The sequence below is a fragment of the Phycodurus eques genome, chromosome 3 (assembly GCF_024500275.1).
Source record: "Phycodurus eques isolate BA_2022a chromosome 3, UOR_Pequ_1.1, whole genome shotgun sequence".
NCBI classification, from domain to species: Eukaryota; Metazoa; Chordata; class Actinopteri; order Syngnathiformes; family Syngnathidae; genus Phycodurus; species Phycodurus eques.
This window is the reverse complement of record NC_084527.1, coordinates 20,510,209-20,534,987: the sequence shown is the minus strand read 5'-3', so window position 1 is coordinate 20,534,987 and position 24,779 is coordinate 20,510,209. Positions and strand designations below refer to the sequence as shown.

The 24,779-nt window shown below is 41.8% G+C and overlaps 2 protein-coding genes across 3 annotated transcripts; one reads left to right on the top strand and one right to left on the bottom strand.

Moving 5' to 3' along the window:
• The first annotated feature begins 1,073 nt into the window (after positions 1-1,073).
• On the top strand, positions 1,074-10,589 carry hs3st1l2 (heparan sulfate (glucosamine) 3-O-sulfotransferase 1-like 2). 2 transcript variants are annotated; one of them, XM_061672663.1, is made up of 3 exons: positions 1,074-1,222; positions 7,138-7,411; positions 9,019-10,589. In XM_061672663.1, the coding sequence occupies exons 2-3, from the start codon at positions 7,196-7,198 to the stop codon at positions 9,682-9,684; spliced, it is 882 nt and encodes a 293-aa protein (XP_061528647.1). In that variant the 5' UTR covers positions 1,074-1,222; positions 7,138-7,195; the 3' UTR covers positions 9,685-10,589. The 2 variants fall into 2 exon arrangements, with proteins under 2 accessions (XP_061528647.1, XP_061528646.1); XM_061672662.1 differs by having other exon boundaries at positions 7,138-7,426.
• Positions 10,590-14,578: 3,989 nt separating this feature from the next.
• rnmt (RNA (guanine-7-) methyltransferase) lies at positions 14,579-24,502 on the bottom strand. Its single transcript, XM_061672632.1, has 3 exons — positions 24,264-24,502; positions 20,304-20,856; positions 14,579-16,160 (listed from the first exon to the last, which is right to left on the bottom strand). The coding sequence occupies exons 1-3, from the start codon at positions 24,479-24,481 to the stop codon at positions 15,825-15,827; spliced, it is 1,107 nt and encodes a 368-aa protein (XP_061528616.1). The 5' UTR covers positions 24,482-24,502; the 3' UTR covers positions 14,579-15,824.
• Between the last annotated feature and the right edge of the window lie 277 nt (positions 24,503-24,779).

Below are 24,779 nucleotides of genomic sequence, written 5' to 3'. Positions count from 1 at the left end.
CCGGTATAAATAATTTCCAAACTTTTTACGACATGAATCTGAACTATAACCTGTACGACTCAATTGAAAACACCCAAACGGACATGTAAACGCTACAACCCCCCCCCCCCCCCCCATCCGTCGACTAATGTAAGTCTTTGGTGAACTACGTACAAGGAGGAGGGAAAAATTATGGTTTAACTAGATGCAAGAGTGTAAATAAAAGTCTTAAATTGGGATTTAAGCATTTCCACAGAGGGAGCCACTGTCATTTCTGTGGGTCAGGGGCATTCCAGAGCACTGGACCCCGCCTAGAGAATGCTAGAGAACCTGCTGACTTCTTTTTAGCTTTTAGAGTCACCAAAAGACCAGCACGTTGCCAGCATATATGGGTCTCGACAGCAGAATAAAAGTTTTGTTGCTAACAATGTTTAAGCCAAATTTGTGAGTAAATTGAGATGAGATCTTCATTATTTCAGTATACCGTACAGTACCACACTCTATCCACTTTTTGTGACGTTGTTTAGTGGTGTTCTGTGGGATTTATATTTTATTTTGTTCTAATGTAAAATACGTTTCTTGGCTCAATAAAGGCTGGGAAACCCTGAACAAGAATGATCATTAAATTAAGTTTTTCTTGAAATGAAGCTGATTTAAAAAAAAAAAAAAAAAAAAAAAAAAAAGATGAAGTGACAGGCAGTCCAGAAGCCAGTATTTTTTTGTGTCTTTGTGTTGTTTTGTTCTGACATTCTCTAACTTATTTATGATGGAAGGGACTCGCCCCAGCAGACTGGAGGAGGAACAGGAGGGTGAGTGCATGTGTGTGTGTGTGTGCGTGTGTGTGTGTGTGTGTGCGTCAGTGTATGAGGATAAAAAATGCTAAAACTTGGGGGGGGGGGGGTGCGCTGAAGGGGGACAACAACAAAAAACAGCTGATGTGACAGAAATGAAAGACAAGGTAAAACAGAGGAGAGAGATGTGGGGGGTCTTTCCCTGAGGCGTGCGCGCACGCACACACACACACACACACAGGCGCACACACATTCCCTGCCTCCCAGTCACTGGCAGCATCGCACGCTCAGCAAGTCGGTGTCGGCGGCAGCAGCACAAAGCAGAGTCGCTACATTTTCTGATCGCGCGCGCGCACGCACGCGCACACACACTTGCTCCAGTGAGGAGAGGCGAGGCGCGAAGCAAAAGCAAAACAAGCGCAGAGCACAAGAGCACATCCAAGAGTCGTCAGGTAAGTCCTTCAAGCTCACTTTTCAGCAGAAAAAGCAAAGAATGTTTAGTATTGTGTGTCTTCTGGGAGCTGTTCCTCACATTTTGGTTGCCATAACGTCCAAGTTTCATGCTGGTTATTTTTAAAAAAAAACATTTTAGCTTTAAACAAAAACAAAAAAACATTGCACTATAAATTATTATGTTGTACTATTTTAAAAAGTGCATCCATACACTATTGGGAAATATAATAAAGCAATTACTCCTCCCGAGGTTAGCTTTGAGCCAATTGAAAGCTCTGATATAATTGGAATGTATCATTGGTCTTATGTCCAGATGCTGGCAAACGAGGGATGTTTTTTTGTTTGTTTTTGTTTGTTTTTCTGGTGGTGGATATTGCGCCCTAATTTCAGCAAAGCTCCCGAAGCTCTAGCTAATAGGTCAGCATGAGGCCACGGGGTAATGTGCCCATTATGTGTGTGCCCGCAAGTGGCAAATGATTGACACCTCGTCAGTCATGCCTTTTGTTTCTGATTGTTTTTCCTCGTATTGGGTGGTTTCTTAAAAATCAAATTAAAGGTACAAGATGGCGCCAACGAGGTATTTTATTTATTAACATACTACTGTCAGGTCATATTGACAGTTTTAATAAATATAAGAAAATTGCAAACTTCCCCTCTAAGACTCTTCTGATTTGAGTAATTTAAACCCTGACAAAATATCTTTGTTCCTGCTCTATAAACAAAATTGAGTTGTTGTAAATATTACATCTTTTTTCTTGATAAAATATGACTTCATTCTCCAAACCTTACAACTTTTTTTCCACGTAAATACGAACTTTTTTCAACTCCTATGGCACTTAGGGATACATATTGTTATGTTTAATTTGCATAACGATTATAAGGGAGACATCGGAAAAAATGTCTCCCCTGGACCCAAAAAGTTGAAGAACCCCGGGTTTAGAGCATGTAAGCGAACCATAACACACATATCTGGATGCTGTATTTAATAGTTTAATAGGAGGCAATTTTATCGCGTGCGTGTGTGTGTGTGTGTGTGTGTGTGTGTGTGTCCACCACCTTACTAACTAAAGTACATTATGTCTGTTTGGGGGAACATTAAGGTACATTAGTTGAAGGAGCAGGCCTGAATAATAAATGCTCTTTATTTATGAGAGTGCATACGTGTCAAATCCCGTGGAGTGCAGTGGAGCACATATGCACTCATACACACGGACACACACAAACACACACCGAGAGCGCTCAGGATTATGGTGTTGAGTTCAAGGGCACAAGAGCAGAATAGTATTTCTGTCAGCATCTGGCCACAGTTCAAGGTTCATTCAAGGTTAATTTTACAGATAACACAGAAGTGGAGTGTAGAGAGCAGACCTCCGCCAAGGCATGACAGTCATTTCACACGTTCATATTCACACCTCCTGCGCATGGACAAAAGATATGATGACAAAATCGTACTCTTATGAGAAAAAAAGTCACAATTTTATTTAGAAAAACGTCAGAATCTTACGACAATAATGTTTTTTTTTTTAAAGAAAAACTTCAAAAAGTTGAATTTTTTTAAAAGAGAAAAAAAGTCGTACAGTAATCTTACGAGAAAAGTCACATTTTCAGAAAAAAAGTCATAATTTTATGACAATTAAGTTTTGGGGGGTAAAAAAGTAGTAGGAAAAATATACTTTAAATCACAGCCTTATGACCATTAATGCTTATTTTTCTAAAGAAAAACAGTCTGAATTTTAAGAGAATATAGTCAGATTTTCTAAAGTCAAAAAAAGGTCAGATTTCATGACAATGGTCTTTTTCTTTTCTCGCCTCTGCCCAAAGTCAGCGGGCATAGGCCACGACCCCAGTGAGGATAAGTGGTTTAAGATCAGACTACAGGATTTTAGCCCCGATATTGGCGCGATTACTGCGATTGGCTGGCAACCAGTTCAGGGTGTAGCCCGCCCCCTGCCCGAAGATAGCTGGGATAGGCTCCAGCACGCCCGTCCGTATATACACGGTATTTGTGAGTACTGCCGAGTTGGCACTTTTTTTATTTATTTTTTAAATTCTCTTACATGTTCTGGAAAATGTAAACTGAAATTAACATTGATTCAATACATTTGTTTAAAAAAATAATAATAATAGTCACAATATTTATGACTTTCTGCTCAGACTGTTGCAGTAAAAATTAAGACCTTTTCCCTCAATTCTTTAATAAGTCAAAAACAAAATGTAAAATTCTAATCAGTTCTGTATATAATATATATTGTTTGCATAACCCTGCTAACTACCAAACCAACCACATGAAATTCAAGCCGGGCTTCCTCTTTGTGTTTGTATTAATTTCGCCTTGCCAAGCTTCCTCCCTGGGGTGTGGTGCCCAGGTGAGGGTTTCCATGGAAAGTTGAACAGCACGAGTCCAAAACACACCTGAGGATGAAGGCAAACCCTTAGCAGTCCAATCACGTTTCCCCCTTCACTTGTGCAGTATTTAACCCATAATAACACCCAGCCCTGACCGTGACAACATTGAGCTCGCTGGTCCATGAGGATATTGACCAGACACAACAGCCCCAATCCTCTCCAACCTCCCCCTTCCTCCCATCTGTCAGCTGGCCATGCTTCCAGACACCCCCCAAACGCAAGCCAGGACGCGACAACTGAATCAACGCCGTCTATCCCACTGGAACTGTTGACTTCCCGGAATTTATTTAAGCTCCCTGGTAAACACTGCGAGAAAACGTACTTGGTTGTGAGTTAATTTTACACTTCAGTCAATAAGCATGCGCAAGGGCGACGGCAAAGATGACACTTGCAATGATCAAATCAATCAAACTTGTTGGTTAGTTGAGAAGCAAGCAGAATTAAGCAGAGTTAGCACACTTGATTGGAGAAGAGGAGAAGACGAGAGGAAAACAAAACACTGCTTTTACCAAAACGAACTAAGTTTTCACATTTTTTCACATGGACATTGGAAATGCGGAACAGAGAAGAGTGTTGTTACGAACCTGCCAAATTTTAATGATTAAAAAATATATATAGTTGTATCCTGGGCAATTTTTTTAGGCTTCAAAATGGTGACAAATCAAGTTGTTCTCTTCGCTCTCGGATGCTTTGTGCATGTCTCCTGAATGTGCTGAAACCATACCCCATTCAGATGTCAAATGTAAATCAAATGCCTACTTTGACAACCTGGAAAAATGGATGCTACTTTGTCTAGAATCTTTCTTATGCCTCCACGTTTGAGCTACGAAAATACCGTATCTGCTTAAAGCCTCCGGTTGCTGGAATATATCCCACTGGGTTGTCACGGGGGCGCGGAGGCACTCCAAAGGTGCCATGCCAGCGTGAAGCCCCTGTCGACACGCTGGCTGTCAACTTTGTCTTTTACAAACAATAAATACCACGTTCGTCACTCTTCCGCCCTTCTCTCGGCCCACAACGAGACGCTCTTAAGGGACTACACCAGCGGAGTATCCATGCATGGGAAGATGTTGGCATCGCTAGCTAGCTATCTGCATGTTGCAGTTGCGTCTTCAAATATCTATAATGTACTTAGAAACAAATCTCTGAACTGAGGGTCTTTAAGGGGTGGCGTCTATTATCCACAGATACAGTATTCAGGGCTTGGCCCCCAAACGAGGGTTCACTGTACCATTAAATTGTAAATGCTGCATGGAGAAATCTATGTTGTTGTTTTTTTTTGCATGTGGTCAGTAACTATTAGTATTGTTAGCAAAAGATGCTTTATCAATTTCAACAATCATTTCCAGAGCGCGAGCTCAAGGCAGAAGCTACTACCTTTTTGTTCCAGATGACTGTCCTTGTGACATTATGAGCAATTTTATGACAGACACTACTACTACGATGACTACGACTACGACTACTACACCAAACTGCTCTGTGTGTGTGTGTGTGCGTGTGTGTAGGATGAAAGCGACAGTAAGAATTGCCGTTGTTTGGCTTTTGATACGGTTGACCCAGATCTTAGCACGCTCCAGAACGCAAGGAGGAGGAGGAGGATGAGGGGAGGAAACGGCGTTTTGCTAAAGTGGGGGTGTGCCTGTCAGGGTGGGGTTGGGGGTGTGCTGCAGTGCTTTCGAGGACTCCCCGCCGAGTGAGGAAAAAAATGTTTGAGTGGGAGGGGGGGGGGCAAAAAAGATGAAGCGAGAGAATGTGAGACTGTCTCCGCAAAATTGGTGGGTTCACGCTTTGTTGTTACAGATGGAGAAGAGGTGCAAAAATGTGTTCGTTTGTTTTTTTTTTTTACGGCACTGATACTGAGTCTGATGGTGGAAAATTGCCAGGTCGATTTCCCGCCCAATTCCGTCTGTGCTGGGTGAACAATACCCCAAGGCTCAACTCATAACACGCACAAATGATCTCACACTCATACAGTCACTCTGTCTCTCACTCTCTCTCTCTCTCTCTCACACACACACACACACACACACACACACAGAGTAGACTCCTACACTTACAATCGACTAGGACACAAGTAGACAAGGACACAAGCCCACGAGGATGCTAAGAAAACAACTGCCACACAAATTGACACGTACACTAGCTAGGACATGAATATTCTCGCACAAGGACAAGTCCACTCGACACAAAAATGCTAGGACACAAGTCCACTAGGACACAAATAGACGGGTACGGAAGGACACAAGGATGCGAGGACACAAGTAGACAAGTACAGAAGTCCACTGGGACACAAAAATGCTCGTAGACATAGACAAGTACACATGGACTCAAGTCCACGAGGAAACAAGTTGACAATGACACAAGTCCACTAGAAGACAAAAATGCTCTGATAGAAGTCCACTAGGACACAAGAATCCAAGGACAGCAGTACACTACAACATAAGGCCACTAGGCCACACCAATGCGAGGGCACAAGTCCGCTAGGACAGTACAGTACACACACACAGTCTGGGCAAATATTGCAACATGAATGACGTCACATCAGGGACAACCCAGAAGGTTTCAGAGGGGCCGCAGTGCTCCCCGAAGATGCAATTAGCTGTGGAACCAAACACGGTTTCTTGTCTGAGATACCCGTACTACGCTTGTGTGATAATTAATAACACAATAACAACAACAACAGATAAATGGAAAAAAGGTGAAGTGAGTTTGTTTAAAATTGTGACACACGTAGCATTAAAAAAAAAAATTATTAAACAGCTAGCATTGGTTTGCAAACGCTTGAACGTACCATTACTTACTCTTATTTAATGTGGTGACACCACTATCGTTTGTTAAAACAACAACAGTCCAAGTTGCATTTGTTTGTAGAACCCCAATTTCAATGAAGTTGGGACATTGTGTCAAACATAAATAAAAACAGAATACAATGATTTGCAAATCATGTTCAACTTATATTTAATTTAATACACTAAACATGACAATATAATTAGCATTTGTTTACAAGCATGACAGCACAACTAGCGTTTGTTTAAAAACCGGACGATGCAATTACATTTATTGTTAAAAAAATCATGACTACGCAACTAGCATTTTTTAAAACAACAACACAACTAGCATATTCTTAAACAAATGACAAAAGATATAGAAATTGTTTCCAAAATTATGACAAGGCAACTAGCATTTGTTGAAAAAAATATGACAAGGCAACTTGCATTTGTATAAAAACCTGAAGACACAACTAGCATTTGTTTTAAAAATCATGACCCAACTGGCATTTGTTTAAAAAAAAACGTGACAATGAAACTAGCGTTTGTTTAAAAACATGACAACTAGCATTTTTGTTTACAAAACATGACAAGGCAACTAGCGTTTGTTTAAAAAACATGATGACCCAACCAGCATTTGTTGAACAACTTAATGATGCGGCGAGCATACCTCTGTAGACCTCAGTTCAACAACCATGTAAGAATTAACTGGTTTCTTCTCCTTTATCTTTTTGTCTTAGTTTTTGTTTCAGCTTATCTGAGCGCCGAGCCTCCCCGCCGACCGATGTGTGTGTCGCCATGCTGCGGACGCTGCCGGTACTGCTGCTGACTGTCAACTTGGTCGTGGGTTCGAGCTCCCCCGGTGACGTCCTCTCGCCGTCTTACAACAAAAGCAACAGTAGTGGCGTGCAGAGGCTGCCCGACGCCATCATCATCGGCGTGCGTAAAGGAGGAACCAGAGCTCTCCTGGAGATGCTCAACCTGCACCCTGATGTGAAAGTGGCAAAGGCAGAGGTGCAACGTAAAAATGTGCTAAAAAAAATATATATATATTATTATTATTATTATTATTTATTTATTTATTTTTTAACAGACGTGACGACAAAGCTAGCATTTGTTTAAAACGTGATAACAAGCTAGCATTGGTTTAAATACAGGATGACACTGCTAGCATTTTGTTTATAAATGTCACAATGCAGCTACAATTTGTTTAGAAATATGATAGCGCAACTAGAATTTGTATGAAAAGAGCAGCTTACATTTGTTAAAAAAAATACTAAATAAATATTTGTTTGAAAATAGCATGACGCAACGAGCGCTTGTTTAAAAAAAAAACATAACTTAGCTGTTTTTTGCTGAAAAATGTCACGACGCATCTACCGTTTTTTTAACGTCGCAACACAGCTAGCATTTGTTGAAAATGTGATAACACAGCTAGTATTTGTTTGAAAACATGACAGCGTGACTAGCATTTTGTTCATAAATGTGACAACACAGCTAACATTTGTTAAAAATGTTATAACGTGAGTAGCATTTGTTTAAAAACAAGATGACAAAGCTGGCATTTTGTTTAGAAATGTGACAACATAACTAGCATTTGTTTAAAACTAATAAAACTGCTAGCTAAAAAAAAAAAAAAAAAACATGACAAAGTTAGCATTTGTTAAAAAAGCACAACGGATCTTTACGACACAGGTAGTATTAGGTAAGACTGTAATGCTATTAGCACAGACACAGCAAGAATTGGGTTTGAAAACGTGACCACACAGCTAGCGATTGTTTGAAAGTATGTCGACAATGTGAGCATTTGTTTAAAAATGTGACAACGCAAGTAGTGTTTGTTTAAAACCAGGACAAGGTAGCTAACATTTGTTTAAAAAAGGAGGGGATTCTGAACAGTTGCACTCACAGTTCGCTTTAAGCAGAAAAACATCAGGCTTCTGCTAAAAAGTAAAAAAAAAAATTTTTTAAACTCAGAAAAAGCTACAAGAACATCTGAACTTTATTTGGAGTGAAAGGAAGCACTTTAAAGCCTATTTTGCATCAGACTAAGACATTTTGTAATCTCATAGGATTTTGTTTTTGTCAAAAAATGCTTTTAATAAAAAAATGGGACTTTTTGGATGATGTTTTTGACATAATACCAAAACTTTTTAAATCCCATAAAATTATGAATTAGCTAGAAAAAAAAGACTTAATCCTTGGTTTTCATAGACTGTGACTTTTTCCCTGAAGAGTACAATTTTTTTATTATATAAATGTGACTCCATTGACATAATAGTACTTTATGACATTTTACCCGTAAAACAACTTTTTCTTAAAAATATATGACTTTATTCCTATCAGATCGTGACATTATTCTTATAAATTTTTATATTAAAAAAAGTGTAAAATTATTTATTTGCCGTAAAATTATGCTTTTTCCTCAACACAGAGTGGATATAAAAAGTCGACACAACCCAGTTCGAATGCCAGGTTACTTTTTATATCCACTGTGTAATTGCGACTTGATCGAGGTGGATTAGGTTGGGTCCTATGTAGGCCCAGGAACCAAATGCACAGCCTTCCACTGGGTTTGACAACGTGTCCGTAAATAACCAGCGCCCCCTCCATGCCTACAGGTGCACTACTTCAACGTGGAGGATCACTACAAGCGAGGCCTGGCCTGGTATCGCTCCCAGATGCCCTTCACCAAGCCCGGCCAGCTGACGTTGGAGAAGACCCCTGGCTACTTCGCCGCACCCCAAGTTCCGGCTCGTGTCTGGGCCCTGAACCCAGCCGCCCGCCTGCTGCTGATCGTGCGCGACCCGGCAGAGAGGCTTGTGTCCGACTACACCCAGGTCCTACACAACCGCCTGGCCCGCCGAAAACCCTACCGGCCTCTGGAGGAGCTTCTACTCCGCAAGGGCCACGTGGACCCGGACTACAAGGCCCTCCAGAGGAGCCTCTACCACCGGCACCTGGCCCGCTGGCTGGAGATCTTCCCCAGGGAGCAGATCCACGTGGTGGACGGCGACGCCCTGGTCCGGGACCCCTACCCCGAGTTGAGACAAGCCGAGCGCTTCCTGGAGCTACCGCCCCACATTGGCCCACAGAACTTCTACTACAACAGCACAAAGGGGTTCTACTGCCTCTTGGAGGCCGGACGGGAGAAGTGCTTGGACCAGTCCAAAGGGCGGCCGCACGCGCCTCTTGACGGGCTCACCTTCAGAAAGCTCTGCCAGTACTTGGCCAAGCCCAACCGCTTGTTCTTCGACATGGTGGGTAGAACCTTTTCCTGGTGCTGAAGACACTGTGGACTTCCTTTTTCTTTAAAAGCTGTAAAGCCCACCCATTCAGAGACAACACAGTCCACCCTGTTTGCCATCGACTCAATGATAAGGATAGAAGTGACTTTACAACCATGCGTCCTCCATGGATAAAACTGTGCCATATGCAAATGACCAAGCAGATGGCGTTTACAAAAAAACATGACAACTAGCATTTAAAAAAAAAAAACATGACAATACAACTACCAAACACTAGCATTTGATTAAAAACATGACACCACAGCTGGAGTATATTTCAAAAGCTTAAAACACAGCTAGTATTTCTTTCAAAACGTGACAAGGCAGCTCGCACCTTTTCTTAAAACTTGATGACACGGCTCGCGTTTGTTCAAATCATGACAACGTCACAAGCGTTTCTTTAAAGGAACTTTCTATTGCTGTGAACATTGGCACTTATTCCATAGTTCTGGACTTAAAACTATTGTCTGTATAAAGAATTTCCCCCCAAAAATATTGTAGGCTTATTTTTACATTATTTGGTGGTTTTTAACAGGCCTGCCCGCATTTGAGTCGAAAACCTGCTTGAGCTTCGTCAGCGCAAGAAGCAGCTGATTTTCCCATACTAGTTAATGTACTTGGATGGCTCACAAGCAAGGCTGGGGCGTAATTGTTATCTATATTCAAAGTCTGGATCAGAATCAGAATCATCTTTATTTGCCAAGTATGTCAAAAACACACAAGGAATTTGTCTCCGGTAGTTGGAGCCGCTCTTGTATGACAACAGACAGTCATTTGACAGAAAATACTTTTGAGACATTCATCCTTCTATCCATTCTCTGAGCCGCTTCTCCCCACAAGGGTCGCGGGAGTGCTGGAGCCTATCCCAGCTATCATCGGGCAGGAGGCGGGGTACACCCTGAACTGGTCGCCAGCCAATCGCAGGGCACATACAAACAAACAACCATCCGCACTCACGTTCACACCTTTGGGCAATTTAGAGTCTTCAATTAACCTACCCTGCATGTTTTTGGGATGTGGGAGCAAACTGGAGTGCCCGGAGAAAACCCACGCAGCCACTGGGAGAACATGCAAACTCCACCGCTCTAACCAGTCGACCACCGTGACGCCCTTTTGAGACATAAAAAGATAAAAATATAAGTAAATGTAAGTAGGGAGGGTCAGCAGGGAAAGGTTACCAGTAATGTTGTAATGCCGGTACTTTTTTTTTGGGGGGGGGAACAATTGTGCAAATGATGCAGAGTCCAATTTAGAGCAGTTTGAAATTACTAATAGAGCAAAAGTCTGGTACAGGGACCATTGTGCAAATGGTGGAGTTACCTCTCAAGCACATGACTGGCCAGTATTGGTCAACAACAGCTATGCAAAAGTGCAGAGTGGCGAGACTACTGCAGTGAGTGCACGAGTAATGTATAATTGGCCCGACAGAGATGTGACAACAATCTCAATACAAAATTGGCAGCATTTTACAATGGAATTGTAAGTTACCCGTTTAAGAAGTTAATGACAAGAGTGAAGAAGTTTTTGGAATGTCTGCTAGTTTTAGTTTGCATTGTTCGATAGCGCCTACCTGAGGGAAGGAGCTGGAATAGGTGGTGACCAGGATGTGCAGGGTTCAAGAGGATTTTGCATGCTCTTGTCTTTGTTCTGGCAGCATGCAAGTCCTCAAGGGTGGGTAGGGAGGTACCGACAATTTTTTCAGCAGTCCCGATTGTTTGTTGCAGTCGGAGATTGTCCTTTTTTGTGGCGGAACCAAACCAGACTGTGATAGATGAACACCAGGACTGATTCGACGACTGCTGTGTAGAACTGCCTCAACAGCTCCTGTGGCAGTCTGTGGTTCCTCAGAAGCCGCAGGAAGTATATCCTCTGCTAGGCCTTTTTGAGCACGGAGTTGATGTTGGTCTCCCACTTCAGGTCCTGACTGTAATTCCCAGGAACTTCAAGGTTTCAACGGTTGACACAGGGCAGTTGGACAGCATGAGGGGCAGCTGTGGCGAAGGATGCTTACTGAAGTCCACGATCATCTCTATCTAGTCTTGAGCGTGTTCAGCTCCAGGTTGTGTCGGCCTCACCACAGCTCCAGCCGTTCCACTTCGTGTCGATAGGCAGACTCGTCACAGTCTTTGATGAGGCCGATGACTGGTGTCGTCTTGAGGAGTTTTACAGCCAGGTGCGTTGAGGTGCAATCATTTGTGTAGAGAGAGAGAAGAGCAGCGGAGAGAGGACAGATCCTTGGGGTGCCCCGGTGCATGTAGACATTTTTTTAGACAATAATGAGTGAAAATAGTGAGGTTGGATGAATTTGTGTGGGGTTGTTTTGTTAGAATCGATCGCTGTAAAAGTGATTCATTTGTGAGCTGGTTCTTTGGTTGATCGCTAACCTTTGAAAACCAGTTTCAGAAGATGAACACACAGACGTTACCTTTTCTGAAGCTTTTGTATCGTCTGTGGAGTCACGTCACCGTTAACTTTGATGGGCACTGCTGGCTGTCAACATGGCAGACACCTGCCAGCAAATCGCCGTGTTTGTACTTATTTACGTTCGTACGCATTTCATCAGGTATAGATACTTGAAAAAAGATTTTTGGACGATGATGCTACACAGGCATTTTCTTTTGTGACATATTAAAAGCTTTTTGGACGGTCAGGGGATCGGCTGACCACAACATTGATGTGCAATGACTGCATAACAAATATATATTTTTTTAGCATATTAAATTAGCGATTGAACATAATTTTTGGACTATAGTTGTTGCGCTCATGTGAAACAGCAAGTGCAATAGAATATGAGTGCTTCGGTTGACAAGGCTTGTGATAACCACATGTGGCACCCACTGTGGTGTATTTGTGATTTTAATTGATGATGCCCTAATAAATTTGTGATAATTCAGCATATTAAATTTGTGATTGTACATAATTTTGGGGTGCTAGCTGTTGTCCATGTGAGTGCAAAAATATATAAAAGCAAGAACGTATGATATCATCCATCCATCCATTTTCTACACCGCTTATCCTCACTAGGGTCACGGGTATGCTGGAGCCTATCCCAGCTAACTGGGGGCAGGAGGTGGTGTACACCCTGAACTAGTTGCCATTGCACTGGAGCTGGAGCCTATTCCAGCTGACTTTGGGCGAAAGGCGGCGTATGATACCAACTTGAACAAATTGGTGTTTGGAAACTCAAGCAAGCTGTTGTTTGTTTTTAATTTCCTGAAAAGTTGCCATTTTGGAGGTTGGAATGGCTGGCTGACTAAATACTGCCACTTGATAGTGTAGTACATTCCTTTTTCCACATTCTTTTTTTTTTTTTTTTTTTTCTCCTGGAAATTTGTCATTTTGGAGGTGGGGTGATTCTGCCCAACAGTGAATGTGTGACAGTGAGTAAATACTGCAACCTTATATTATAGTACATTCCTTTGTCTACACTAGTGAATGCAGTGAATTTGGTCTTCTGCCAGAGACGTCACACCAAGACATGGGGGGTGCGTGTCGATTTTGGCATGATCCAGGGGCGTTCCAAGTGCAATTATTTACCTATCGCTCCAAAATGGATTAAAATTATTGGAAATGACTGCCAGTTTCATTTTCTTGAGTAAAAAAATACACCAAATCAACTTGTTAATGAAATAAGGACCATTACGACCCCATAGCTCCTTTAAAAACTACTACTACCAATGCTACCATTTGTTTTAAAAAAAAACTTACAAAACAGCTAGCTTTGTTTAACGCAAAACAAGGCAGCTAGCTTTGGTTTGTAAACATTGCATTTGTTAAAAAAAAAACAAAAAAAACTGAAGATCAAGCTCGTGTTTGTTTGAAAACCAACCAATGCAGCTGGAGGGTGGCACTAACATTTCTTTAAAAACGTGACATGGCAGTAAGCAATTGTTAAAACATATGACAACAGCCAGCATCTTTTTAAAAATTTGATGACACAGCTAGCGCTTGTTAAAAACACGACAACGTCCCTACAATTTCTTTAAAAATCTTGACAGCACTACTACCATTTGATTAAAAAAATCTTAAACAACACAGCTAGCATTTCCTTGACACAACTAGGCAGTTAGCCTTGGTTTAACCTTTACCTTTCTCGCATTTGTTTAAAAAACATGACAATGCCGCTAAACGCAACTAAGCAGCTAGCAGTTTAACAATGACAAGGCAGCTAGTGTTAGTTTTATAACCATGACAACGCATCTGCCGGTTTTTTAAAAAGACCTTAGAACACAGCTAGCTTTTGTTTAAAAATGGCATGACACAGTAACCGTTTGTATATAAAAAAATAAAAATAATAATCATCATTATGCAAATCCCCCCCCCCCCTCCAAATAGGCAACAAGTATTTTTGGTGAAAAAACAAGTGTTGAAATAATACACCGTTGCACTAAGAACCCTTGTCAAAGGCAAATCAAGGTTACACACGGCGAACTTTTGTAGCTCTGACATTTGTGCGTTAGTAAAACATTTCTGTCTTTTGTTACATTAGAATGAATGTTAAGTAGAAATATCTATTTTTAGATTCATGATTGCCATGACTAGTTGTTTTTTCATCAAATAAATTTTCATGAAGAACTTCGACCTCTGGATGTGACATTGCTGTTGTTGACGCTTGATTAAGCTCCCACAAAAATGTTTAATTGAAAAAACAATGAGTAATAATTTTTATTTAACAAAAAATACATTACAGTAATTAGGCTTTAACTTTCCATATTACTCAATGTTGTAACAGGCTTGGCCATGATTGTGTTGCAGCCAGTGTTGTCCGACCATGGCTTGAAAACGGCAGATCTTCACCCAGCCAAGCTACCAAGTCGAGGGAGAAATTGTATGTGAGGCTTGATTATGCAAATTAGTAAAACTGACACCAAAAAAATAATAATAATCTGTCTCATTCTTTTGGGAAACAAAAGATTTACTTGGTTATGTCATTTTACACTGGACGGGTGGGCCAGCATTCCACAGTCCCAACTATTTGGATACAAAAAATTACAAAGTCACTTTTCCATAATTTTTCTTTGAAGATTGTCCTTTCTTTTAAACTAAAGTATACAGGAGGTTTTTCAAAGCAGCAGTGATGAGGAAAAGGAAGAAAAGAAAAAGGTGTGCTTGGGTCCCAGAGCCCCAGACATTAAATGGAGAGGACAAAAAAAAAAATAAATTGTGGCCACAACGTTGATATAACGTGCACGAAATACTAATTTGTGTTTTTAATGTCACTCCCAAGAACAACTTTGATGTCTGGGTAAGGTAATGAAGCACACCCTCGCCCGAAACTGCAATACACCATCTCAGTCCAATGTACCGGTTCTAGAAAAGGTACTAGATAAAATTCATTAATTTGATACGGATATCACAAAAACATTGCTTTCAGTGGTTTAGCACAAGTGCTTATTCTCAACACTTGTATTTCGTAGCATTTTTTTTCCTACGAGCAAAAATTACCATTATTTTGTACACATTGTACCGAATTCATGGCCACAAATGAGTATTTTGTGCGCACACTATACCAAATTTAAAAAAATCAAACATTACAATTTAGCAGCCACAAATTAGCATTTTGCACACATTACATCTAATTCAAGCCATCACATTAGCACTTTGTGACAATTTTTTTGTGTGGCTACAACTTAACATTTCATACCCGTTATACCTAATGTGTGACCAAACTTTGGTATGTGGTGTCCACAAATTAGCATTTCGTACCCATGTTACACCAAACTCAAGGCCACAAATTACCATTTTGGCCAGAATTTTGTATTTTGTGCATGTGTTATGTCTATATTGTGGCCACATTTTTTTGTCATGTCATGTCTGGGGCTCCAAGTGGGTCAGTTCCTGACATTACATTGTGGAGGTTGTATTTTCTCATTTAGGACGTGTTAGAAAAAATATATATATACATGACATTTTGTCGCCACAAATTAGTCTTTTGTATGCACATTATACTTCATTCCAGCCACAAATTGGTGTTTTGTGGCCAGAAATGAGCATTTCTTAACTAAAATCTTGTATTATGGCCAACATTTTGTATTTCAGGGCCAAAAATTAGCATTTTGTGCATACATTGTTTCCCCCTCTCCATGTCATGTCTGGGGTTCTGTATGATCAGTGCATTCTAGGATGTGTAGTATCTCCCATCAGGACATCTTCTGGAAGACAAACACCAGGTAGATGCTGGCCGCTTCCCACTCAGACCTGCTGAGCGTACCCAAACGACTCCCAGCGTTGCCCGCCCGGTCGCAGTGCTCGCGGGCGTGCTGGTACTCGCCCTCGGACACCGGGCGCCCACCACGATCGCCTGGGAACTCCTCCAGCGACGCCATCTTCATCATGAGGCTGCGGTGATGGCTCAGCTTGACCTTCTCGCGGAAGAACTCTGAGAAGCGCTGCTTGGTCACCAGGCGCATGCCGTAGCGTGACGCCATGCGCTCAAACAGCGGGAAGTAGACCAGGAACTCCGGGACGTCCACCACCTATATGCACAGGTGGCAAAAGTACTCACACTTTGAACTTAAGTAGAAATAAAGATGTGTTACTGATTCAACTACCCAAGTAAAAAAGTATAAATGAATCTTTACTAGGGTTACAAAAGTAGGTACCGTAATTTCTCGTGTATAATGCACATTTCCCCCCCCCCCAAAATTGTTTTTGTCAAAAGTCAATAGTGCACATTATAGATGGGTATAAGGGAAAGGGGAAAAAACTTTCACATTTTATAAATGTATGCCGCCAATGAGAGGTCATAAAAAAGCTCTACACTTTCATTCCAGTATGCCACCGCCACCTAGAGATTATGAGAAATGTGTACAGTTTTATTCTAATATGCCACCGCCACCTAAAGGTTCTGAAAAGGGTGTAGCCAACACTCTCATTCCAATATGACAGGGGGTACATATGACTGCATATATATATACAGTTGTGCTCATAAGTTTACATACCCTGGCAGAATGTAAAATGTTTTATTTATTTATTTTAATATGGCTGATGACTGAATAAAAAACCATCATTAATTTCTTTATGGTTATGCTTTGTTTAATGATAATGCTTTTCTGAAATGTTTGACAGTTTAATTTGAATCCCTTTAAAATATAATTAAATGTCTTTCGTCTGGCCCTTCGCGTTTTCTTTAAACTGTACCCATCTTGCGAATTCTGCCTGGGTAATCAAACATATGAGCACAACTGTGTTTTTTCTCATTTACTAAATAAAAGTAGGCCTGTGAATTTAAATATAAGAGCAAGTAAATCAAAAGACAGTATTATGTGTTCAAATACAGTGCTTAACTTCAGAATAATTATTTGAAAAAAAGATAATACTTCATATTTTGATCATAGGGATGGAAGCAAAATTATGCATTGTAAAAAAATGCATTATACATAGGTAGAACGGTTTTCCAGAATTTTGAGGTCAACTTTGGGGGGTGCATATTATACATGGGTGCGCATTATACCCGAGAAATTACAGCATGTCCTGATCTGATCACGTGATCAAAAATCTGGGTCGATCACATAATTTACAGCTGACCGAGATCGGGTGAAAAAGATCGTCATTTATTTTCTGACAATTGAAATTAGAAAAGAATCCAAAGGTTTCGTATGTGAAAGAGACGCAGACTTTGTTTATGCGACACACACACACAGTCTGCCTTGATTCTATTGGCCCGTTGCGCCACGCTCGTTTGAAACAAGGAGACCCGACAGGGACTGCCCACCCTGAGAGCAAGCTGAAAGATACTGTACTTCTAAATAAAGGCCTCTTTACACTGCCGCGCTCGAGCAGCCAACAGCGCCCGCATTGCATCACGTGGCTGAAGTATAGGGGACGCGCGGGCCCTATTAGTCACTTGACGCACGCACAGAACCTATTGTCGCCACGCGCAGAATGCCACGGAGATCATCTCTCGTTTTAGCTTTCCCCTTGGTTCCATATATCACAACGCCGCCTTCTTGATCGATTTTGCAGTATAATTAAACGTATGCATTTGTTCTAGCAGACACTGTTCTTCGGTCGCCATTGTTGTTGCTTTGTTCCGGAAAGTAAAGTAAAAACTGCTACCAGAAATGGCCATAAAATGAAGAGGAAACTTCATCCTCTGTCCTAGCCAACACCAGCCGTAGGGACACCCCCGACTTGGAGGAGAAATCCAATACATTTTCAAAACAGCGCACGTGGTTTGCACTCGAGTACAAAGGCAAACAGTGCGCGGGATAGCCGCCCGTGCCATATAAAGAAGCCTTAAGTTTGCAAAGCCACCTCGCTGAACGCCGTCATCGACGAGTCGAAAGAACATCAGACAGATTAACAATTGTGACGCATTCAAACGACTTGACTTCAAATACATGTTTAGCGAGTATGAATTACTTGGTGACAAGCAAGCTTGTTGCCCACTTGGTTGCATTAGCCTACATTTAAGACACACGCTATAACAATGTACATGTATTGTTTACCGTTAATACACTCAGACGAATACCACGATGAAGCTTTCATGGGCCATTTGCATCCCCAGGGGGAAAAAAATTATCACTGCACCCAAAAAGTAACTACTATTAATCTTCCTGCACATTTTTTACGGTAATGTGTTGTGTGTTAACATGATATTTGCATAAATGTCATATGGTCATTGCACCGGACTATTGCGAGATTAGTCATTCGAACTGCTCTAAGTGCTAGAGGACTCTGCATCTTTTTGCACAATTGTCAAAAAAATTAATATTGTACCGGTATTACCAGATAACTAGCGACCCTTTATTGCTCAGTGACTGTTTTTCTCAATGTCTTCATGTCTCAAAAGTGTTCTCTGTCAATTGACTGTGTTGTCGGACTAGAGCGGCTCCAACTACCGGAGACAAATTCCTTGTGTGTTTGGACATACTTGGCAAATAAAAGATGTTTCTGATTCATGTATTTGCTAATATTATTAGTGGTTACTTTCTGTCCTGTTACTCAAATGAGGAGTTTCAGTAAGAAAAATTTAAAAATAAAGTTACCAGAGTTGTGCCAATACACATTTTGAGCAGTTCAATACAGTTTGTGTATCATCAAATTTAGAGCAAAAAAATATTTTTTTTTAAAATAAAACTTTGAAATTTTGATGTCCACTTTTTTTTTTTAATGCGATGTCGGATCAAGACTCAGTATTACTTGGCTCCTGGGCCTGACCCCGCCTCTCAGGTGGACAGGATGGGGTCCTCAGCCCCCGCAGTGCAGGTGCAGCAATTACAATTACTTCTGAAGGTTTATTGTGCATGCAAGATGGTGTCAATTCACTTGCATGTGTCCACAGATACTCATCTCTGGGACTTATTCGCTTGGTGTGGGGCCACTCACTCATTTCAATAAATAACTATGCAAACTTCCTGGGTATCCCCTCACTTGCACTGTGTTTCTAAAGAGGTTTAGAATTTACATGGCCACTTATTATATTCCCAACTACTGTGCTGAATGGATAACGGACATCCATCTTGATAAAAAAACATGACGTTCACAACAAAGTTTACGTCACATGGCTGTTCTGATAAAATGCAGTTGTATACACCTGACCAGAAAAGATGACGTAATATGTAAACAGTTGACCAAAGATCTTCCTACCGGAATGATTTCAATCGGAATGACAAAATAATCTCCGTGTAATCCCGGCTACTGTGTGGTTGGTCCGCTGAAAACAAGCCCTTCACCGGTCAATCAAATATATGTTGGCATTAGCTGTAGTCAATTATTGGCTGAATAACGTTCCAGTGAGGTAATGCCGTTAACATTCTCGTGTTTGTGTTAATTGAGGACTAACACACACAACAAGTCGGAGCGAAGCGCTAGGTTTTAAACGACATTGCTGCGGCGGAGTGAGCCGTTTAGCTTCTTAACTCGCTAACTCGTAAGCTAGCTTGTTAGCATGTGAATAAACAAGTTCACGTTCCCTTAACGGTCTCTGTTTTGCGAATCTACGCGCTGCACATGGAGCAAGGCTAATGACACAGCCGTCCAACTCTTGTCGGCTCACTGTGTGATCTGCGTGCCGGCTCACCACAACAATAACACGATCGTGTCCATTTTATTTATCGAGTGACAAGTCAATATAGTAATTATCAAGATAAGCCGAATCGCAAGTTTTATATTTAAAAAAAATAAAAATAAAAAATCGCTGTGTATTTTTTTTTCCAATATCATGCAGCCCTATCGTTAAGGGTGGAGCTTATCAATACTCCGGTCTTTAATCATTTAGCCCCAGAGCCAGTTCAATAGTGGGGCTCAGTACCCATCCCTATTTCTACGATAGTATCAGTGACTTTGAGTGTATGTGCGTTTAAAAGGCAGGTCCTGGCCTGGTGAGTGACATAGGTGCCAGCGAATGAGACTGGAGAGTTGGCTGGCTGTTAACTGTGTTTTGAGTGACTCTGCATGAGTTGTGGACATTGGCGGCTCGTGTATGAATGTGCTTATTATGTGTTTGTTTTCTTACCGTTTGTTCAATAAAGTGAACTTCAAACTACTATTTTATTAGACATGGCCGGCCTAAATGGAGCTGCTCACTTCAACATAGTTGTCACAAGATGGGTCCAAAGCAATACTTTTATTTGCCTGAGTACAAAAACCGTAAATAGCGGGTAAAAACTGTATACCTGGTCCAGGTTGAAGTGGTACTGGCAACCGAAGAGCGGATAGTCGCCCCGGGCCTGGAAGGACACCTGGAACAAATCGTTACCGAAGGAGAGCGAGTGAGACGCCTCCAGCCTCTTGACCAGCTCGTAGGCATCGGGCGTGGTTCCAATGAAGTATCCGCCGGGCTTGAGGCACTCGCAGGCGTTCCTCAGCATCATGTCGGCCTTGGCCTCGCTCTCAAACGAGTAGTGGTACACAAACTGGCAGCTGCAGATGTCGAACGTCAGGCCGGGCCGGTCGAACTTGTCGGCCAGCGGCTCTGTGGTGCAGTCGGCCATGATGAACTGGGCGCTGAAAATGCCCTCGTCTCGGTGGCTCTTCCTCCGCAAGTCCTCATAGCGGCTGCGGCACTGCTCCACCGACACGCTGGCGATGTCGGCGCACACCAGGTGGCCTATGCCGCCCTTGCGCCACTTGAGCAGGTCGCCGCCCTTGCCGCAGCCCAGGTCGAGCACAGAGAGGTGCTGCTGGCCATTGTCGCGCACCTTCTCCACAGTCTCGCCGATGAGGACGCTGGGGATGGTCACATGGATGAATAGATGAATGAGAGTCTGCAGTAACATTAGCCCGTGTGGAAAAATTATCACTGTGAAGCAGAGATTGTGCTTCAATTTTTTGAGGAATGAAATGATTTGAGTTATTTGATTAAATGTTTCAGTCTTAAATAGTCATATTTGAAAGAATTAGCACAAATTGGGAGGTCTAAATATGGATAATGATGCAAGCAAGTGTGCAGTAGGTATGTTAATATGGATACCATTGATTGTTCATACTTCATATCTTTAAATTACCTACAAGTTACAGTTAAGTAATATTTTGGATAAATTGTACTTGTCAAAGTTGTTTTAGTGCAACATAATTTTCACTTTTACGTGACTATTTTAGTTAAGAAAAGATATTATTGAGTAACATTCCACTCGCTACTTTTATTTGTAGCAACCTATTCGTCTTCGAGAGACTTGTGCCTCAAGCGCTGTCAGGAGATTGTTTCATCAATCCGATGTAACCACCTTTGACTCCATTTCACCAGTGAAACAGAGACAGGCAGTCACATGACCGCACATCAAAATCTCTGCTGCCCCGCAAAGAAGAAAATATTTCATCATGTCTGAATTACGTGAAGCATGGCAGAAACAAAGGAGGAAACAACACCCCCAAACATTCAATCTATTTTACCTTACAGATTTAGAGCTATGTCGTGCGCTGTCATCGAAGCCTGCCGAAAAATGTCTACACTTCAGCCTACAAGAACTCCACTTCAAACTTGAGAAAACACATTGCTGTTTCCCAAAGGCGTTTGAAAAATGCAACAATTTAATGTGTATGTCGCGATGCCGCTTTATCAAAATGAGCTGTCTCCCCCCGGAAATTAGTGTTAAAATATGCCAACTTAATGATTTACAGTGGGTACGGAAAGTATTCAGACCCCCTTAAATTTTTCACTCTTTGTTATATTGCAGCCATTTGCTAAAATCATTTACATTCATTTTTTAACTCAAGGTACAGACAGCATCCCACATTGACAGAAAACAAACGAATTGCTGACATTTTTGCAGATTTATTAAAAAAGAAAAACTGAAATATCACACAGCCATAAGTATTCAGACCCCTTGCTGTGACACTCTTATATTTAACTCGGGTGCTGTCCATTTCTTCTGATCATCCTTGAGACGGTTCTACGCCTTCACTGGAGTCCAGCTGGGTTTGATTATACTTATTGGACTTGATTAGGAAACCCACACACCTGCCTTTATAAGACCTTACAGCTCACAGTGCATGTCAGAGCAAATGAGAATCATGAGGTCAAAGGAACTGCCTGAAGAGCTCAGAGACAGAATTGTGGCAAAGCACAGAACTGGCCAAGGTTACAAAAAAAAATAAAAATTCTGCTGCACTTAAGGTTCATAAGAGCACAGTGGCCTACATAATCCTTAAATTGAAGACGTTTGGGACGAACAGAACCCTTCCAAGAGCTGACCGTCCGGCCAAACTGAGCAATCGTGGGAGAAGGGCCTTGTTGAGAGGTAAAGAAGAAACCAAAGATCACTGTGGCTGAGCTCCAGAGATGCAGTTGGGAGATGAGAGAACGTTCTAGAAAGTCAACCATCACTGCAGCCCTCCACCAGTCGGGGCTTTATGGCAGAGTGGCCCGACGGAAGCCTCTCCTCAGTGCAAGACACATGAAAGCCCACATGGAGTTTGCTTAAAAAAATATTGAAAAAAAAAAAGATCTGAAGGACTCCAAGATGGTGAGAAATAAGATTCTCTGGTCTGCTGAGACAAAGATAGAACTTTGTGTCCTTAATTCTAAGCGATATGTGTGGAGAAAACCAGGCACTGCTCACCTGTCCAATACAGTCCCAACAGTGAAGCATGGGGGGGGGGGGGGGGGATATCCTGGCCGAAAACCTTCTCCAGAGTGCTCAGGACCTCAGACTGGGTCAAAGGTTCACCTTCCAACAAGACAATGACCCTAAGCACACAACTAAAATAACAAATGAGTTGCTTCAGAACAACTCCGTGACTGTTCTTCAATGGCCCAGCCAGAGCCCTGACTTAAACCCAATTGAGCATCTCTGGAGAGACCTGAAAATGGCTGCTCACCAACGTTCACAATCCAACCTGACAGAACTGGAGAGGATCTGCAAGGAGGAATGGAAGAGGATCCCCAAATCAAGGTGTGAAAAACTTGTTGCATCATTCCCAAAAAGACTCATGGCTGTATTAGCTCAAAAGGGTCTTCTACTAAATGCAGAGCAAAGGGTCTGAATACTTAAGGCTGTGTGATATTTCAGTTGAACTTTTTTAATCTGCAAAATTGTCAACAATTCCGTTTTTTCTGTCAATATGGGGTTCTGTGTGTACATTAATGAGGGGAAAAAAATTACTTAAATAACTTTAGCAAATGGCTGCAATATAACATCCATCCATCCATCCATCCATTCATTTTCTGAGCCGCTTCTCCTCACTAGGGTCGCGGGCGTGCTGGAGCCTATCCCAGCTGTCATCGGGCAGGAGGCGGGGTACACCCTGAACTGGTTGCCAGCCAATCGCAGGGCACATACAAACAAACAACCATGTGCACTCACATTCACACCTTTGGGCAATTTAGAGTCTCCAATTAATGCATGTTTTTGGGATGTGGGAGGAAACCGGAGTGCCCGGAGAAAACCCACGCAGGCACAGGAAGAACATGCAAACTCCACACAGGCGGGGACGGGGATTGAACCAGGGTCCTCAGAACTGTGAGGCTGATGCTCTAACCAGTCGTCCACCGTGCCGCCTGCAATATAACAGAGAGCGAAAAATGTAAGGGGGTCCGAATACTTTCCGGACCCACTGTAAATAAACTTGATTAGATTTAACAGCTCAGTCACACAGTCTCCTAGAACGTGTTGTGCTTTTGTGCTTTTCTTTCATAAATGTATGAAAGAACTTGCGTTAAAACGTACACGAGTGACATTTACCTTGCCTGACTGGGAGCTCAGCACCCCTAAAACTCTGATCCTAGAATCGAGCCAATTGTGCCATTTCATGAGTGCAAACAAAGAAAGTTGTTTGAAGAACCGTTCTTGTGGCTTAGTTTGCCTTATTTTATGTTATTAAGTTTACACTAATTGTTTTATTTAAAGTGATATTGATAGGCACTATCCTGAGTTGCACATTCCTCTTTTATATTTTTGTCTATTTGACGTGCATGCTTTGATTAAGAAAATAATGAATTCGAAGTAACTTACCAGGTACACAGGTTTTAGTTTTTTTTTCTTTTCTTTTTCACTGAGTAATTAAGTGCTACTTTTGACTTGAAACATATAACTATAAAGTAACAGTACTCTAACTCGAGTATAATATTTGGCTACTCTCCTCTGCTCACACACAGTGGAGAGTTGTTGGTGAACAACAGAGAAGATGAGCTCAACCTTTTCATCCAGTTGTTGAAGTTCCGCATGAAGAAGATGCGGCTTTGGCTACGCGCGGCCAGTCCGACCTCTTGGAGCCGGTTGTAGTGGTTGGCCACGTTCGTGTTGTGGTCGACGTCGACCTCCGGCTTCCTCGTCAAGTGGGAGTCATCCTCCTCGTCGAGGCTTCTCTTCAGAATCGCCCTTTCCTTCTTTGTGCCTTCGCCGAATGCGTCCATGTTTGTTACGCTTGCGTGAGAAGACACGGCGCATGCGCCTAATACTGTTTCCGGGTGAAAAACATTCACATCTGAGGTACAAAGGGATCGTTTTCCCTTTTATGGCTCGCTGTTAAATTAATCAAGTTCAAATTGAGAATGAATATACCTGTAATCGCGGGTCGACCGAAGTCATTGAGTGGGAAAATATCTTCTTCGTCCTGTTTTTTTTTCTTTTTTTGTTACGGTAAATGTGTGACCGTGCTTGTGGAAACGGCGCGTGCACATGACTCTGCATAACCGTCGATTTTTTAAATTT